Genomic DNA, 19,728 nt, shown 5'->3' on the forward strand with positions numbered 1-19,728 from the left:
TTCCATAATTTCTGGTTGGAAATCCACTCGATCTTATAGAGGTTCCCTGTACATGATGAGTTGCTTTCTCTCTTGCTGTTTTCAAAATCCTTTTTGTCTTTGCCTTTCAACAGTTTGACAACAATGTATCTGGTTGTATATATCCTTGGCTTTATCTAACGTAGAGTTTTTGGGGGTTTTTGGACGTGTAGATTAAAGCTTTTCCTAGAATGTGGGGAGTTTTGTGTCATTATTTCTTTAAGTATTCTTTCTGCCCCCTTCCCTGCCCCTCCCCTTTCTGGAACTTCCATTGTATGTATGTGAGTATGCTTGATGGTGTCTCATAGGTCTGTGAGCCTCTGTTCATTTTTCTTCATTCTTTTTACTGTCATTCTGTCATTAGACAAGATAATCTTAATTAACCTATCTTTAGGTTTCTGGTTCTTTCTTCTGACAGCTCAAATCTTCTGTTGAACACTTCTACAGTAAATTTTTCATTTCAGTTATTGTATTTTTCAATTCCAGAATTTCTATTTGGATCTTTAAAAAAACACTTTCTCTTCATTGATATTCTGTATATGGTGAGGCATCATTGTCATACTTTTTCTTTAACCTTTAGACAGGTTTTCCTTAGTTCTTTTTTTTTAAACTTTTTTTAAAAAAAGATTTTATTTATTTATTTGACAGAGAGAGATCATAAGTAGGCAGAGAGGCAGGCAGAGAGAGAGAGGAGGAAGCAGGCTCCCTGCTGAGCAGAGACCCCGATGCAGGACTCGATCCCAGGATCCTGAGATCACAACCTGAGCCGAAGGCAGCGGCTTAACCCACTGAGCCACTCAGGCGCCCAGGTTTTCCTTAGTTCTTTATACATATTTACAAAAGCTCCTTTGAAGTCTGCGTCTAGTAAGTCTAATGTCTGTGTTTTTTTTTTTTTTTTAATGTCTGTGCTTCTTTAGGAATGGTTTCTACTAAATATATCCTCCCTCAGCCCCATATATGGGCCACTTCTTCCTATCTCTTTGAGTCTTCTAATTTTTGTTCAAAACAGGGCATTTTAGATAGTATAATTTGGCAACTCTGCATCACATGCTGCGTATTGTTTTCAACAAATGCTCTGCAGATAAGGTATTTCTTATAGAGTAAGCTCCAAGTCAGGTCCAGTAATGAAAACACCCTATGAATAGGGTTTTCTAGGAAGGTATGATACAGGTTAAATAATGACAATCATGTTTTGGAGATGAGACTATGTGAGGAGCTCCAAATCCAGTCTGCTTTCTCTGGTGGCTGTAATGCTGTTGTTTTCTTTGCAGCTACTACGGTTGTTACCATGCTGTTTTTCAAGGCTATTATGGAAATGGGGAGAGGGTCATGGGAGTAGACCAAGATGAAAGTTTCATAAAGCATTCTTAACAGATATTAAATAGTTTTTCTTGATTAAATGCTCCTCAGATTGTTTCAGGCTTTGATGAATTCCCATACTTCTGAAAAAGTTTGTTTTTAAAATTTTGCCAGTATTTTCATTGCTTTAATGGAAGAGTGGATTTACAGAAGTCCTTACCCTGTCATTCCAGAAGTCCTGTCTGGTTACCCATTAGTTTTATTTTACAATCTGCTCTTTAGCAGTTAACAAGTGCCAAAGTTAACAGTGCTTCTTGAAGATTTTTCTACATTAGGTCAGGGAGTTTTGTTTTGCTTTTTGTATTGTTCTGGAGTAGGGATGTGACATAATTTATTTAACCATGCCCTATCACTGAATCATTGAGGTTTTTTTTTTTCAGCACAATCAAACCAGTAATACCCTTTGAATTATCTTTTATATATATTGCAAGTATAGATTTTTTTTTCTGAAAACTACAGACTTCTAAAATTTATTTCAACTACTGGCAAAACAAAAAATAACCAAATTCCCATCTGAAGTATAGTTATTCAAAGAGTATGTGCAGTTCTAATCATGATTGATATTGCCAAATTGCCCTCAAAATAGCTGCATCAATTACACTCTCTTTACTACTATATCAAAGTGCTTTTTTTCCACATATACATTTCAACACTGAGAATCTTCTTAGTTTTTGCTAATTCAGTAGTTAGGAGAATGGTATTTCAATCCATTGATCCACTTATTTATTTTTTACTTGGTTTTAATGCTATGAATATGATTAAGCAGCTTAGTATAAAGCTGACTACCTGCTTACCTCACACATACAATTTGAAAGGTCCTTTGGATTGAAGCTTTGTTAGAATAAGGAAGAGGAAAGGAAAAAGCAGTTGCAGATTTAGTGGCATCACAGAGCATGTCTTATTATCAAAGTGACCTTTCCAGAGGTTTACAAAAGCAGTCTGGGGATAAAACCATCTGCTGTTACCACTGTTTGGGGAATTTTGATAACTTCTCACTATTGACACTCATGGTGACTACTGGAAAAAATGGAGGAGTCAGGATAGTTAATGTAGCTTCTTCTTATAAGTTGCTCTTGGGCCCTGGTAAGCTCTAAGTGGACCTTACAGTTGTCCATGAATATAACCAGCTACTGTGACTTCTTTCTTTTTCAGTGACAACTAGAAAGAATTGCACATGCTTTAATCTCACAAATTGTGTTTACAGACCATGGGAAGAATACTATTATGTCCAGGATCCTTTAAAAGTATTTTATGAGAGGGGTATAGAGAAGGAAATAGTGATGTTTCAAGTGAGGTTAAGAAAGATAGGGGGAAAAAATCCAAAGGTCTGCTTTTGAAGACCTGATCCACCTAAATGCCAGGTAAAGTTCAGAGAGAGATTTATTATGACAACTGTAAAGAAAACATATCTCTTTTCTAGGCTGATGTCTTCAACTATGTTTGTTATCTTTTAGGCATTAGCAGGCTTTCCAAAAGCCATGCCAAGTATGCTTAATACACAACTTGTTCTTTTACATCTTCCACACATGACCATTTCCAGGCTATGGATACTGTGCTATTCAAATCAGGCCAGTGTGTAGAGGAATTGAATGTGGAGCCTGCAGGAGTTGGGAGTGCAGAGAAAGGTGAGCAGGTTTTACTATGTATCACCATCAACTCTGTGGTGACCTTGGAAATTTTGCTTAATGTCTCAGTTTTCAAATCTCTTAAGTGAAGCAACAATTTAGCTGGGAACATGGAAAGCATTATAAAAACATTATACTGGGTATTATCATGATCACCTATTAAATTGAACTTGATCGAGTAAGCATCTGATAAAGGGCTATACTTCAAATCTTTTTTCTCTCTTCACAATTTTGTAATTTTGTATCTTAGAGAGCAAAATAGAAGTCATATCATAACAAAGAAAAAAAAATCTAGTACTTTCCCCTTTTTTAATGTAGACAGTTAGTGTGACATAATGGTTAAATGCATTGGCTTTGGAGCCAAACTGCCTGCCTTCATATCCAGGCTCTGTCACTTACAAAGCGTGTGACCCTGGGCAATGTCTCAGTTTCCTAATATTTCCTAACTCATCGACAGGCTTAATGAAGATTAAGTTAGTTGATACAGGTATCCCCTGCTCTTTAAATTTATTTTAAAGAGAGACAGAGAGCAAGAGAGACCTTCCCAGTGCTTATGTGTAACAGAGGGTGAGGAAAGGCAGAGGGGGAGGGAGAGGAAAAAAGGGAGGGAGAGGAAGAGGGAAAAAATCCCAAGCAGACTTGCACTGAGGGTGAGCCTGAGATAGGGCTTGATCTCAAGACCCCAAGATCATGATCTAAGAAGAAACCAAGAGTCTGATGCTCAACCAACTGAACCACCCAGGTGTCCCTTCCCTGCTTTTAAAAAGTTCATGCTTTGGGCGCCTGGGTGGCTCAGTGGGTTAAAGCCTCTGCCTTCGGCTCAGGTCATGATCTCAGGGTCCTGGGATCAAGTCCTGCATCGGGCTCTCTGCTCAGCAGGGAGCCTGCTTCCCCTTCTCTCTCTGCCTGCATCTCTGCCTACTTATGATCTGTCTGTCAAATAAAAACAAAAAAGTTCATGTTTTGTCACTTTTGGATAGCAAGGAAAAAAGAAAACGCTCAATAAATCTCCATTACTACTGTTGTTATTATTATTAGCTAAACATGCTCTCCTTTGGCTGGTCACCTATCAGGAGTCCGTAAGGCAGGTAGAGGCAGAGAGCTAGTATGTCTGGGAGCAAGGAATTGGGAGGCATTCGTTTAGTACCAACAGGGAGATCATACTTCTGATGGTGATGTTGTTGACATATAAGTCAGTAATTATTCTGACCACCCTAATGGTCAGAATATGCCAATGTTATTAAAAATGTATTCCTTGAGCTATTTGCATCAGAATCATCAGGGAAGGGAAGAACTGATAAAATGCAGACCTCAGAGTTTCATCCCAAACCTGCAGAATCAGATTTTCTGGGCCTTGGATCTAAGACTGTACATTTTTAAATAGGCACCCTGGGAGCTTTGGATGCAGACTAAAGTTTGAGAACCGCTGGATCAGGCTATGTTTAGATATGGTTTGATCAGAATCCAATGAACAGCTAGTAACACTGACAATAATGTGAAATGGCACTAGTATATGAATCCATATTCAGCTTGACCAAGAGGTGCTCTGACTTCACATTACTTCTGCTCTCAGGCTAACGAATAGTCTTTTTTTGGTAATTTTTGAACTCAAATGGCAAAATATCCTGTTTCTGGGCATCATAAACAAATTTAAAATTCTTAGCTCTGTAAGGCTTTTGTCAAATAAATTTTTGATGCTTGCTGTAGCTCTCAATTTTGCCAGTAGGGAGCATAGTAAGTCTATTGATCTTAGGCTTTGTATAACAAAGAAATCTGAGAAGGTCTTTTCTCTATTTTAGTATAAAAATCTTTTCCTGGGGGTTGGATAATAGGAGACAAGGGCCAGTTCTATGTGAGGTAGGAATGTGACCTTCAGAGTAGGATTGTTCATTTGTCAAAGATGACAGAGAATAAAACTTTTAATTCTATAAATTTTATATCTGAAAAATACGATCTCCTAGAATTCCTACCCTATAAAGTGAAAAAGAGCCCTTCTTTCATGAGTAACATGTATTCCCATTGAGCACTTTTGAATAAGGTGTGAAATTTAGAGAAATATGTAAGAAAAGTTATGAGATGTTGAATCATTCCAGTTTTAAAACAACATGCTTTGGCATGTGAAATTAGACACCTAGAGGGAAATAACCTGAATGCTTGATGAAAGATAAATTTCAATTTTCTATGTTTCGAGGTGTTTTTTCCCTCAGCTCCTATAAACCATTTAATTATTATCTTTTTTTAATAATTTATTTTCTTTTTTATTAAATTTATTTATTTTCAGCATTTAATTATTATCTAAACACAAACTGGAAGGGCACACATTTGAGGGCTTTGACAAAAAGCTAAAACAAATCAACTATCTCTCCCCTTCTCCTAATCCCTCAAAGTCAAAATATCTGAGACTATGGTAGCAATACTCAGATGAAAACATTCCTCAGTGTTTCTGTAAAACTTTTTATAAACTCAAAGGGAAGGATTAGTTCATTAATAAAATGTAGACACTAGAAAAACAAGTTTTAGAAAAAAATTGGACCCAATATCAAGACAAGTGGAATTTCTGTGAAGAAATCTCTCAATACTTGATGTGGGCTTCATTCTTAAGATGCCTAAAAATAATACTGAGTCAAAACACTAGGGAATGTTGGTTAATATTTATTGAATACCCACAGTGAATGTACTGTAGGGAATCAATTTGAGTTGGTTGGCCCGAAGACTGTAAATAAGTTTCAAACTAATAATTTTTTAATGTTTTCTCTGGTGGCCTAAACAGTCATCCAAGTTTCTCTGAATATAAAGGTTTATACTCCTGGGATTGGCCTATAAATTGGTTACAGCCTTTTATATCTCCAAAGCCATATTCACAGGGATGATGGATAGGATCCATTGGTAGTGCAAAAAATGAAGATTTAGAAAAATAAATGTGGATTATTGGCTACTTGAAAGAAAACGGAAATTTCCCTGGGTGACAGTAAAATAAAACTTGTTTTTTTCTGGCCTTAGATTCTCACATCTGTTCTGTGTATGATGTGTTGTGAAATTTGCTCTACTAGACACATTTTGATTCCCCATAATGTAGAAGATGAACTTTTCAAGTCAATTTAAGTCTGTCAAAACAAAATCTTTTTGATGAATAATATTCATTTTATAAAGGTCTTACTCGAAAACTCCTAAGGGTTTTTGAAAAGAAAAAACTGTCCTTATACTTTTCTTCAAATGGTGCTCTACTTTGATTCCAATATAAGAGCTATAGATATTTGAAAGTTTTTCTTCTCTCCTTCTTCCAACATTTTCTAAATCTTTTAGAATCACCTCCCCACTTTGCTGATAAAAATGAAAAACAAATAAAAGCCTTACAAAAGATAATAGTTAATGGAATTATTTGCTTTGCGACACACTATTTTTGGGCACGATCTACAGACTACAACTATTTCATACCATTGTATCAAACCTAGACATGTGGGGTTAATCTTCAGCAAAATTGTGAAGTAAGTAAAATTGGATTTGGCTCTTCCTACCCTCAGCCTTTCAACTTGTAGTGTCTTGACTTCAAGAGTCCTGTGGATACTTTCCCTTAACATATCCTTTATTTGTTTCCCCAATATTGTTTTTTATTTTCTTTACTTATGGTCACCTTCTTCAGAGAAAGAAGTTAATCTCATAAACTAGTTTGTGATCATACAAAAATGGGTCTTAATTTGTTAATGTTTTACCTCTTTTCAAGTAGTATATTTACATTTAGAGATTGTGAAAGACAGCAAATGAATACAAAAAAGATGACTTTAATAATAGAGATTTTAAGTCTTACAACAAATAACTGGGTGTGGCCTGCACTGGCACTTGCCACCCTCAGCATAACTTCTTTCTTTCTCAGTAACAGAATCATGGTTTCATTTGTTGTGGTAATGTGTCCAGATCAAAGACTATTACCAATCTCCTTTGAAGCTACATTTGGCCATGTGGCTAAATTCTGACTTATAACATGTAAGTTGAAGTATCTCTAAAAGATAGAGGGTGGCCTTTTGTCCTGCCCAGCTTCTTTGTGATGTCAGTCTGGAATATGAACATGGTGGATAGACCTGGAGTTAGCTTAGATCATGAAATGACCTTGAGAATGGAAACTGCATACTGAGGATGGTGGACAGAAAGATTGGTGTAAGGGTCAATTGACTGGACTGCCTGGACTGTGTACTCCTACTTTGTTTAAGTCATGTCATTTTGGGATTTTCTGTTATACGCCACTGAACTTGACCTTAAGGAGACAGAAAACAAGTATCTTTGGGAAATCAGGGATTTGTGGTATCTCTCAGCAAAATTGGTAGGCTGATCCTGAGAAAACCATCACTGCTGGCTTTTGAAAGAGAAAAGTTCTCTGAGAGCATATGTAGAATTCTTGCTTTCCTTTTTGAAATTTTCTGAAAAGTTTTCTCATACTTTCTCAACTCTTTAGAAGGTATAGACCTTATGGTGTCAAATATATTGTAAATAACTAGACAAGAAAGAGAATAACTTATTTTTTCCATGCTATGCCACAGTGTCTAGCAGAGTAGAATGCTGGGTTCTTCATATCTTGTAGATCATGTTAGTGAAACAATTACCCTAGATTGATGCGCATTGTAGAAAGACACTCTCAAAGAGAGAAGTAGTTTGGAGGAACAGGAAATGTAAAAGGTCAACCACAAACCATTCTGGTTTAAACATAATATCATTTAGCATAACCAGACCGTCAAGAGCTATTATTGGGAACACGGGGAATTTACATCACAGTGGTGCACCAGAGAGATATATATGGCCAGAGCAAAGTGGCTGTGAAGTGGCAACCCCCACCACAAGGAATGGATTTTAATGGACACAGTGAATTTGAGAGCCGCCCGGCATGCCATATGCACCCCTTTGCAAAACAAACAAGCTCAAATCTCTGTGTTCTATCTGTAGCTGGTCACATTGTTGCTTTCTTGCTTTCTACTTCAGCAACTCAATCATAGCTAGGGCCTGTACCCTAAATCTCCTACCTTTGGCAAGTTTCTTGTTCTTGACTCACTAGTGATTGATATAGGTATGAGCCTGAATTGTGTTTTAGTAGCCAACATCTCTGTAAGACCAGCAAATACTGCTGTCAGTGGAAAATTCAGAATGGCAAATGATAGCATCAGCAGAGAAGGATAAATATAGACAGTATATTTAAATCACTTGTTAGGCTAAGATCATCTCAGCACTGTGGAATTGCTGGTTTTTGTTTGTTTTTTTGTTTGTTTTGGCTGAAGGATTTATGGTGGCTTAGTCTATTTCCCTTGGTTCAATCTGCCTCTTTCTGAGCCCTTTCAGAGTGTCAAATAAGTGAATGGAAGAAAAGATAGGCAAATGGAATTCAACAGTTCAAAACACTAAGCATAAAAATGACTTTTCACTCATTAGGTTACACGATGCCAGAGTTGCCTATTAATCTAAATAAATGATCAATGCAGTCCGTGGGTAAGTAGCTTTCATGGGAATTAATTAAAGGGACTAGAGAAGACTTAGGAGCAAGACTTTGGAAAGAGCCACAGACGATATTGTTTTGTGTGTACAGTAATACCTGGTTTTTAATATGGAGGCGCTTTTCTTTCTTGTTAGGGAACAGCATGTTGTCAGCAAAATTAAGCCCCAGAATGAAACTTCTTCAAAAAAGGAAAGCCAAAATGAAATCATTTTTTAAGGGTATAAATAAAATAGATCCACGCATTTCCTGACAGCCCGAATGAGAAGGTCCATATTTATCTCAGTAAGCTTTCAGCGTTAGACTTTAGGAGCCAAAGTGACAGTTTTGGACTCAGCCAGACAGTGATCCTTATATATAAAGACTCAAAATAGATTTCCTTTGCCCCTAGTCCTGCCAAAGAGCCATTTTAGGTGTGCAGGAAGGCGCTGAGCACACTAATGCATAGTGCCCTTATGCTGAGTGGGAGCAATGGATGGCTTTGCCTCACCTGACTTTTCTTGATTGGAATTTAGATCCCCAAAGAAACCGAAAGGTAATATGATATTTCTTGTGATTTCACAGCAGATGTGCTTTTTGCCTTTTTTTTTTCTTTTTTATACATGGATTCATTGAAAATGGAGAAGAAAATGCAAAAGGCCTGTGTTGTAACGGAAATAGATAATCGAGCTGTGGGCAATCATTGATGCTTCTGATCATTCTGGGATTAGAAGAATTCTTCATACTTGTAGAAATGGACTGTGTCAAAAGATAAGGAATGCAAAAATGGTTTTAAGTAAAATAGGAACTTTCATCCCAAATTTCACTAGAACTCAAGGCCAACTTTTTGTAGTAATATTCTGAAGAGCCTCATAGCTGTGCTCTTTTACAACCTTCTGTTTTTCTTTGACCTTATTCCCTCTTTTCTTTCTCATTGTTTTCAGCTAGGAAAAAAAAAAGAAACAAGAAGAAACCAGAGAAGGAGACAAACCATAAGAGACTCTTAATCTTAGAAAACAAACTGAAGCTTGCTGGAGGGGAGGGGAGTTGGGGATAGGGTAACTGGATGATGGACATTGGGGAGGGTATGTGTAGTAAAGAGTACTGTGTACAATATAAGACTGATGAATCACAGACCTGTACCCTTGAAATAAATAATACACTATATGTTAATTAATTGAATTTAAATTAAAAAATAAATTAAAAAATTTGGAAGACCATCTATATGCTTTTGATACTGTGCTAGGTTCTGGACAGAACAAAATGGGGAGAGTATGGGCCCTCTTCTAGAATTTGCAAGTTAAACTCCCATGTACATGATGTGTGCATTGAATAATATATTAACTTACACAGGCATAGAATGAAGCAGAGGGGATTTAGGTTTCATGTTTAGGTAAGAAAAAAGTGAGTTTTTACAATTTCCTCAAATTAGTTAGAGAAAACTCTGTAAATGAGATGGGCTGACTGCACAAACAGAGCATGAAACTAACGTGACTGAGACAAGCAAAGGAGTGGGTAGCATAGTGAGAGAAGAACAAATGATATGAAGTGGTGCTGAGGGTGGTTTGAGGAAGGACTATTTGAATGCAAGTTAGGCCTAATCCTTCATGTAGTAAGGAGCTATTATAGACTTTCAGGAAGGGAAATGGCATTCATAAAATCTTTAAAAAGTCAACTCTATCTAAAAGCGTTTCTTCTAGTTTCAGCCTACAGCCTGGGCGCTTCCATAGCGAGGCTGTAACAGCTGTGGCTTAGACCATAAGCATAAGTGAGGGGTGGTTTAGGAGGGCATACTGGCAGGATTTGGTGAGAGACTGGAGTGGAGGACAGGGAACATTAGAATTACGGCAAGGTCTCTGGCTTGGGAGGTCAGACTTACTTTGGTGTCACTTCTTGTGCTGGGGCGGCTGGGTTTAGGAAGAGGTGGTAAAAGGAAAAGAGGCAGAGCTACAGTGGGGTTGATCTAAGGGCAGTGAAAGGTTTGATATAAGGAGTTTGCACAGAACTCAAGTGAGGGGCAAAAATCTATGACAGGAGATAGATACCGCATTTCCTTTCTTTCAGCCTGACCTGGGCTTATATGAGGTGACAGACTAATGTACTAATGCATTTGGTTCTGTTTAATGTTTTGGCTTGTTTCTTTCTAAACACAAGATGATTTGAATGGTTCTTTAAGGATTTCCCTTGCATTTTCTTTTGAACTCACAACCTGCCTTCATTAAAGGAATTACATTTTCCCAATGTGAAACTATGTGCAGGTTGAGGTATCTCATTTGATGCAGAAATGCTTCCTGAATTAAAATAACGTGAATAGGAACTCTCAGCCCTAAAATGTGACATGGAACTTTCTATACCACGTGTGTGTGTGCAACTGCCTGGGCATTTTCACACATATATATTGTACGCCCTATACAATTGTAGTTAAGTTATGTCTAAATTTCTGTACTTTGGCTTATATATTTTGGATGTCCTGTTTTTCTTTGGAAATAGGGAATACACCTTCTACTTCATTTGTACCCTTCAGAGCATAGTATATATAGTACAATGTAGACTGCATAAAATTGCATGTCTCAGGAATATAAAATTATTGGCTGATCTGAAAAACCACTGTTAAAAATGAATAATTTATTTAAAAACATAATAAAGAGAACATAAAATCTGAACAACCTCAAATTAATCTCATTTTTTGCATTTTTATATTTCAGCTATAAATTAATGCTTATTATGATAGTTGAAGTATTCCAAAATTCTCAGATGTCTTCTAAATCATTAATAAAAAAGAGAATTTTTTCAGTGATGCTGCATTGTTAGATATGCGAAATTGCTCATTCTGTGAAAATTGGTAATCCAAGTATGGCATGTATGCTAATTATCAATTAATGCCAGGCTAATTTTAACTCAGCCTTGGGCAAATCTGTTTCTATTTGCTTCCTCAACTATTAAAAAGGGGGAAATGACTCCTGGCCCACAGGCATCTTGGTAAAGATTTTACTCTTTGAAAATGCTTTTCTGTTGGAAACTGCCAGACAGATATTCTCATGACACATTAACCTTGAAGTTGAGCAAGAATTATACTAGAAGTTGTGACAGATTGGTAGGCAGAAATTTTGAAACTAGAACTGGCTGGAACATCAAGATTAACATTACACTCTGACCATTGCTTTTTCTCTCTCCTTTGCCCCTTTTCTCTTTCCCAAGTGAAGTACCGGGGGATAGGAAACTAGGCCTTAACCTTCCTTTAAGAAAGTGACATACTGCTAGTTGCTTGTGGCTTGGAAGGGAAAACAAATCCCCATTTGATTCCTCAGCTCGGTAATTTCCTATAATGCCTGTTTTTGTGAATGATATTTATGGATTCTCCCTTTCCAGATAATTGCTTTGGAAAGTTATGTAACTAGACACTGATCTGAAGAGAAGCCAGACCTGGAGGTTATAATATATTGAATTTGTCCAAAGTTGAGTTCCTGTTTACAGGGGGATAGCCTGGGACCCTTTCTGCTAGGCTAGCTTTCTCCTTTGCTGAGTATGAGCACTTGGAATATTTTTGTCCTTGAAACAGATGCTTGAGGAAGACCGCAATATGTCTCTCAGATAATTAAACATTGGGGCTCTGCACAAAAGGACAAGTTTTTATGCATCATTTCTGGGGACATTTTATCATCAGCCCCTCATTTACACTTTCTCCATACAGCATAGTAAACTATGGTATGGTATTTGGGGATCCTTATGCTTTGCCCTTTCCCACTCCCCAAACCTGAAACAATGCAAGTTTCCATCATTGTCATCCATGTTAGACAGATCTGTTCCATTTCAGTTGCAGAAAACATTCTTAGCAAACACTTACCCAGTGTGTTCAGCAGCAATCAGGCCATTGATGATGATGTAGAAGTTTATTAGAAAATGAAGAGAGGAATTACCTACAAGTAATTCTGGAGTGCTGGCTACTAGGAGCCAAGTGCCTCATAGGCAGAAATTCATTGAATAGCGTGCATTTGTTATATGTTGGCTGCCAGAAGTTTAAGCACTTGAGCTCAAACTTGCCATTAGACCCTCCCCAGCATGCGGGCCACCCACCAGTTGCAAGGCATGATGACACGACAGATAACCCGCCCTCCTTGGTAGCAGTATGGATATGGGTAGTAACCTAGTAAGGGTTCACAGACGCGGCGGCAGTAGCGGTTGCCTCGACGGCAGTAAATACAACAATAACCTCTCTCATCCAGCATGGGGTCAAATTCTATTCCATTTTCAGTCTGAAAGAAGAATAAACTGGGGTTGGAGGGGAAGATTCACCAAGAAGAGGCCCACCAAGCAGGGAAGGACTATAAGACTACATGAGTTGGGTACTGGTGAGAAGTTAAATTCCTTAGTCTGATAAAGATTAATCAAGATTGATTATGAATGAGTCTCTTAGGGATTCCAAGTTTCTTAAATATTTTTTTGTTAAAACAATGATCATTCTCCTTTTGAGGACTTTGATCTAAGGAGTAGTGAGTTTTTGGGGGGCTCCTTGCTATCCTTCTAACAAGAGTAACACGAACGTAACTCACATAGTCATTTATTGGAAGTTCTTCCTCGCTTGCTTGTCTGGCATGGCGGGTCTTTTCCACCTTCACTTGAGGGACCACCCACTGCTCATTTTGTTCAATCCCTTTTTTTTCATTGGTAGGAAAGTGGAGATCTTCACCATCCTCCTCAAAGTCTTGTAACTCTGAAACTAAGGTAAGAAGCACAAAGTTGTGATTCACCTCCTTTGAAAATGGTTCCTGAAAGAAGTGCTGGGGGTTATGGTGTTGGCAATAGAGAATTTCATTTTATCTTCTCACTGCCATTATTTAGGCAAGCATGAACCATGTTTCCAGACTCCTACAGCTACAGTTTTAAAGAGATTTCCCAAAACAAATCTGACTATTCCAAGGTACACAGACTTATTCTTTGCTCATTTGGCAGGAAGCACTTACTGCTTTGCCTTACTAGCATCCTAATTTTGAAAATGAGGACAGTGGGGTTGGGGGCACCTGGGTGACTCAGTCAATTGGGTGTCGGACTCTTGGTTTTGGCTGGGATCATGATCTCAGGATCTTGGGATCAAGCCCCATGTGGGACTCCATGCTGGGTGTGGAGTCTGCTTGAGATTCTCTCTCTCTCCCTCTGCCCCTTCCCCCTGCTCACATGCTCTCTCTCTCTCTCTCTTAAATAAATAAATAAAATCTTAAAAAAAATGAGAACAGGGGACTTATATGTCTCTCCCACAATGATTTTACCTATGATAGGTGCTCAGTAAATATTTTTTGGTTGCTGGATTTGATTTAGTGCCCTGTCTTCCTCCACCTTCTCCTCTCTTTCTTGTCTTAAATTAAAAAAAAAAAAAAAACAACAACCCTTCTATTTAGAAATAATCTTACATTTTACAGAAGAGTTGCAAAGGTAGTACGGAGTTCCTATATATCCTTTATGTAGTTTTCCCTAATGTTGACATCTCACATAACCATGGTACAATTATGAAAACCAAGAAATTAACATTGGTACAATACTATTAAGTTAACTATAGACTTTATTCAGATTTTATTATTTCTACTAATGTCTTTTAGAAAAAGAACACTAAAGCAGATGTTCTAGCATCTAGTCTAGAATATCACATTGTATTCAATGTTTTTTAAATTCAGTTTTCTTAAGCTGCCAAAGAGTACCAGTAGTTGCCTACATTGGTTAGAGTGGCCTCTCTTGAGTAATACAGTAATCTAGACCTTCTAGAATGAACAAGACCAGACTGTTAGCTGAGCAAAATAAGACATCCAGAGACCTTCATCTTCTTCATGAGCTGACTGGAAGTTGAGAGTTGGACTCATACCCTAGAGCTGCAGCCCTCAATTACTTTTATAGTGATTCCTAAAACAGCCACAAAGAGATCTGTATTGTAGCAAGTGTCTTTTCTTCTTGGGGGGGAATGCCACCATCTGACAAACAAAATCATTCTTGAGACAACAGGACATTGTTTGGGCTCTTCTCTCCTCTCTTCCTGGGTTGAGTACATAGTGGTTTGAAGAATAGCTTAGTATCCTGACTGCGATGAATATCAGATGTGCAAAGGAAGGTTAGTTTTTTGCCATCACTCGTTACATTAGGGTGGCATTACCTTTGCTGGGATATTTAAAAGCTTGTCAGCATTAATTTATCTGATATATAACTTAGCTGTGAAAAATTCCTTCCTCCTTTGGCAGTCAGCATATACAGTTTCATCTAACAAGATATAAGCTGATCATTCTTTTCTTAGAAACGTAGTATCTAAATGATGGGAATATTAACCTCTTACTGACTTTAAAAAGTGGAGGAGGAGAAGGCATACCTGCTATTAGAGTGGGATTAATCCAATACATGGTCACATTATCACAAATTTCCAGAATTTTGGAATTTTTCAGAAAGTCTCGGTTTTCAATAGGCTTTTCTGCTGGGACCCAAATCACGGACTGTTCAAAAAAAGTTGTGGTAATTTCTTCATTCTGAGAGAAGTTCAAGGTAGAGATAGGCAGAGAAATTAATAACATGAATGAGACATTATGGGATACTGGAAAATACTCTCTTTTGAGTCTGAGTAACAGTTCCAATCCCAGGGCTGCCAGTGAAATAGCTCTGTTTTGTGCATACAGTAGGTGCCCTTGGGAGAGTTAAGAGCTGATCCCTCTCTGGGGTCTAACGGTAAGGCTGCTTACTGTAACAGGAGTTTTTTCTGCTATCATTTCACTCAGCTAGGAAGGCTATTCATCATTTTCTGGGCCTCCCACTGGACCATGTATGTTTTAATTGGGCTTCTGGAACCCTGAATGATTTACATTTGTTTTTGCTCTTTTAAATGGATGTTTTAGGCTTGCAACTAAGATTGCAAACAGGATTTGATCTCAAGCTGAAAAACAGCTTGTAATCCAAGCTGGTGAGATAGATTAAATAGCAACCAAATCTAATATTTGGGTTTTACAAGTTTTGGCTGTTAATGGTGGCTAGCTGTAGCACAAACTATGTTTGTTTGTTTGTTTGTTTGTTTGTTTTTGGTCTTAAAGTCAAGTCTTCAGCTTGTGACTTCACTGGCCTTAACACTGTTTTACTCCTTTCACTCTAGACATTTATAGTTCATCCCACAGTGGTTTTTTTCTTATATTATCAAGAATATGGCTTTCTCTTTTTTTTTCTCGTACTGGCAGTAGTTATCTTGTATACCTACTTCTTATTCACTTGTCTTTTGGGCCTTGACATTTCCTCCTACTCTTAATAAGACTTTTACTTTTCTTTCTGGTTTCTTTCTAGCTTTATGATTTCAGTGTTTTTATTTGCTCATTGAAATATGGCTTTGTATAATTTTTCCCCTAATCATTTAAAACTCTCAAGTCTTAGCTCTCTTGCCCTTGAGTCTGTAAAGACCTTGGGATGCATTGAAATGGAGTGCAGAAAAAATGAGGTTGGTGTACTGACTAGCTTTGTTAGCAAAATCAGGGCTATTTATATCACTGCTCTGCATGTTTAGCATGCGCAAACCATAGATACAGTGGTGGAAAGTATGCAATAAAAGGGGTTTTGTCACCCAGAACTGCAAACTTATTTCATAAAAAAATCTGTAGCCTGAATATATATATGGATTTTCCCGAAGATAAAGTAATCTCACTATCACGAGATACTTATGTTATTTAAAAGATGTGGCAAAATTAATTGAGGAATAAATTAGGGCCAAAATGAGACATTATGGGCCTTTGCCTTTATATTTTTCAGAAAAATTTATCTTGTTGCTTTAGTTCAGGGCTTCATTGCTGGCTGGTCCTACTCAAATGTTTACATTATTTTCTGTAAAAAGCAGCATTTAGTACCTTTTTAGCCTATCAATTCTCCTTTTATCTTACCCTTGCCTACTGCAGTAATTCTTAATATCCTGAAAGTTGTTCTGTTCCTCAGATGCATTGAATTTATGTTTATTTTTATTGTATTTATGTATTTATGTGTGTGTATTTATTTATTTTTATTAATGTATAATGTATTGTTTGTTTCAGGGGTACAGGTCTGTGATTCATCAGTCTTACACATTCACAGCACTCACCATAGCATATTCCCTCCCCAATGGAATTTATGCTTATTTAAAAAAAATCTTCAAAATTTTTCACTACCATAGGCCTTGAGAGCACAGTATCATCTTTGGAAAAGCTTCTTCTTTTTCTTGGAACTTCTAGGAACAAGGGTTTGTAATTTTTCTGGCCATAAGGAGACCAGTGACATGTCTGGGGGAGCCAACGATAGCTCTGAGACTTGGGTAAAGGCGAAGATAAAATGCTCCCTATCCTACTTCACCCCTGCCCCCAAAATAAGAAAAGCAAAAGTAAAAGATAAATGGGCAGCTGATAATTAAAATGGACAGAACTATCTAGGAAAATAGTGACAAAGAAAGGGGGAGAGAGAGAAGAAAGAGGTCTTTATAGTATACAGAGAGGCCACTGTGCCCTTGCTGTAATTTCATTTTAGATTTGCCAGTTAAACAGCAAAACCAAACCAAACAAACCAAACAAATATTTGTTTCATCCTAGCTACAGTGGGAATGTGCTGTGACAAGATGGCCTTAGCTAAGTTTCCCCTTACTGCTTCACTGACAGCAACACACTGTAGTTACAGACAGAATATCAGGGAAATATTAGAGCTTGAAGGGCTTTAAGGATGGCTGTATTTTAGGTCATAATCCTTCATCTCCCACTAGGCTTTTGGGGGCAATTTAGTGATTGTGCCAGTATCTTAGCTTACCTTACCCTGGCCTGGCAGTATGTTTTCAGAAAATTTGTCTTAGACTGTAGTTCTCATCTTCTTTGCTTTTGCTTTCCCAAGTAAGGTTAAATGCACAGTATCCTATTGGCAGCCCAACATACAATGGTAAGGTGAATGAACCGAAATTTTTTAAAAATAAGTGAATGTCACAGTATGATTAAAGTAGCAAGGTTCTCAGATGGCTTTGGGACTTTTGTTTTTTAAGGCTTTATTTTTAAACAGGATTGTTTTAGCTCTCTTAACTAGAACTTTGGTTTGGAAGCAAACGTACATAATGTTAATGGCTACCCAGGTATAAAAGTATAGTTCTGCACCTAACAGCACGAACTTTAGTTTTTTGAAAGGCCTGAGTTCAAGATCCCAATCTGCTCTTCACTGTGTGACCTTGGGCAAGTTACTTTTCAGTTCTGAACCTAGTTTCCTCGTGGGAAAATGAGGATAATGATAGCATCCACTTATAGGGTCATCGCGAGACTCAAATGAGAATAAAGCATTTAGTACAATATCTGGCACATGGCTAACACCCAGTAAATGATGGCTTTGCCTACCACTATTAATATTCTTACATACCTCATCTATTTCCTCCTCTGGTTCAGAAAATTCAGGAATCACTTTAATCTGAGTTTTGATGAAGCATTTTTGAAGACCTACAAAGTAGATGCCAGTGTAGCCCTATAAACAGACAAAAAAAAAAAAAAAAAACTTCCTGAAATAGCCAAAGTTAATGAGTTCCTTGATCTATTAAGGCCCCAGGATCCAAAATCTGAATTCAAAGGGAAGCTTTGTCTTATAAATCAAGTGGAGGCTAAAGGCTAATTTTAACTTGACTAAAATGTTCTACTATTTTAAGTGAGAGCCCTTGGAAAGTGGAATATCCAACTTACATTTTTAAAGTCATGTATTTCCAATGTTTCATCAGTGCCATTTCCACTTCTGAATATTTCAGTTCTGGTCACAGGATCAATTTCCATGTAAATCTTTTTCTTCTCTCCATTGCTGTAGAAAGTGTGCTCCATGTCATATGTCTGGAATAACAGAGGAGAACAAGCTCTAAGATACTCAGTGTGTCCCTTCAAAGGATGCTTTAATTGGATAATATCTGGGGCACCTTCTCTTTCTGGAGCCTTTGTGGTGAGGTGCCATCTCAACAGCTTACCATTGGGATTTCTCTGAGACTCAGGATTAAAGTGAGGTACTTTTTGGCACTGGAGCTGATATGGGGATCCCTTCAGAGCCAGTATTTTGTATTCAACCCAACTTGCTGAACTAATCACTAAAATTCCAAGAGTTTTCTTGGCAGCCTTGACTAAATAGAGAATGATATTTTTGCAAACCAGCCTGTAAAGTATTTTCCCCTTATGTTAAGCAGAGGGATCACATAAAACTGATGCTGTCTCTTTAAGTTACCACTTCCTTTCCAAGTGCTCACCCCCTCTCTCCCCCTGAAATTCACTGGGGCAGAGAAAGAGATTTGAACACATTTAGAATGCTTAGGTATTGCTCTTTATCTTTTTATCTATCCAGGGCTTTAATATTACCTCAGTAGTCTTGGGTCTATCTTTTTTAGAATCTGAATACCATTCACCTTGGCCAACGTGAGGTAAAAGACTTACCCTGACCTTAATTGCTTCCTTTTCCCCTTTCAACTTCAAGAAACATTTACTGCCTTCCCCTGACTTTCTCTTTTATGGGCTAATCAAACCCTCTCAGTTTATTCCTGTGTTCTGTTTTCCAAACCTAATTCGGTTGGCTTCAAATTCTGTTGTATACAGAATTCAACAACTGTGTCAAGTGCCTTGCACTAAGTAATATGGTATCTTCCAAGAATAGTACCATGCAAAGGCTTCTTATCAGGTCATTATTGAGTGGTTGCAGCAGAACCCCAGACTCTGTCTGGCCTTCTAAAAGTGACATTTTTTTCCTTAAGACCAAGAGGACCAGTCCCATCAAGTGTCCCAGTTTAGGAGTAAGCCCATTACCTATAACTGATGACACATTTGTAGTTAGAAACAAACAACAAACCTAAAGTAATTCACTACCTGTCACAAACCAAGCCAGACCTAATGGGACCATGAGGAAATCTGTCTTATCCTTGTTGTTAGGATGCCTTCTGCTATCATATTCATTTTTCCTTAGGAAAAAAATTCGGTGAACTGAAATCCTCCTAAAACAAGTCATCTATAGAGCCAAAGTTGCTTTCTTTTTTTTTTTCATTTATTTATTTTCAGCATAACAGTATCATTATTTTTTCACCACACCCAGTGCTCCATGCAATCCGTGCCCTCTATAATACCCATCACCTGGTACCCCGACCTCCCACCCCCCCGCCACTTCAAACCCCTCAGATTGTTTTTCAGAGTCCATAGTCTCTCACGATTCACCTCCCCTTCCAATTTACCCCAACCCCCTTCTCTCTAACTCCCCATGTCCTCCGTGCTTTTTGTTATGCTCCACAAATAAGTGAAACCATATGATAATTGA

The 19,728-nt window shown here is 37.7% G+C and overlaps 1 protein-coding gene across 1 annotated transcript in view; it reads right to left on the reverse strand.

Annotated features, from left to right (window-relative positions):
• Nucleotides 1-12,349: 12,349 nt before the first annotated feature.
• The window catches only part of TNMD (tenomodulin), a 174,193-nt gene continuing 166,814 nt past the window's right edge, over nucleotides 12,350-19,728 (reverse strand). The window contains exons 4-8 of the mRNA XM_059385208.1: nucleotides 18,132-18,272; nucleotides 17,818-17,919; nucleotides 14,801-14,954; nucleotides 13,005-13,171; nucleotides 12,350-12,707 (exon numbers count right to left, since the gene is read on the reverse strand). Coding sequence (XP_059241191.1) covers nucleotides 12,498-12,707; nucleotides 13,005-13,171; nucleotides 14,801-14,954; nucleotides 17,818-17,919; nucleotides 18,132-18,272 — 774 coding nt within the window. The 3' untranslated portion in view covers nucleotides 12,350-12,497. The remainder of the gene's footprint in view (nucleotides 12,708-13,004; nucleotides 13,172-14,800; nucleotides 14,955-17,817; nucleotides 17,920-18,131; nucleotides 18,273-19,728) is intronic.

The sequence above is a fragment of the Mustela nigripes genome, chromosome X (assembly GCF_022355385.1).
Source record: "Mustela nigripes isolate SB6536 chromosome X, MUSNIG.SB6536, whole genome shotgun sequence".
Taxonomy (NCBI): Eukaryota; Metazoa; Chordata; class Mammalia; order Carnivora; family Mustelidae; genus Mustela; species Mustela nigripes.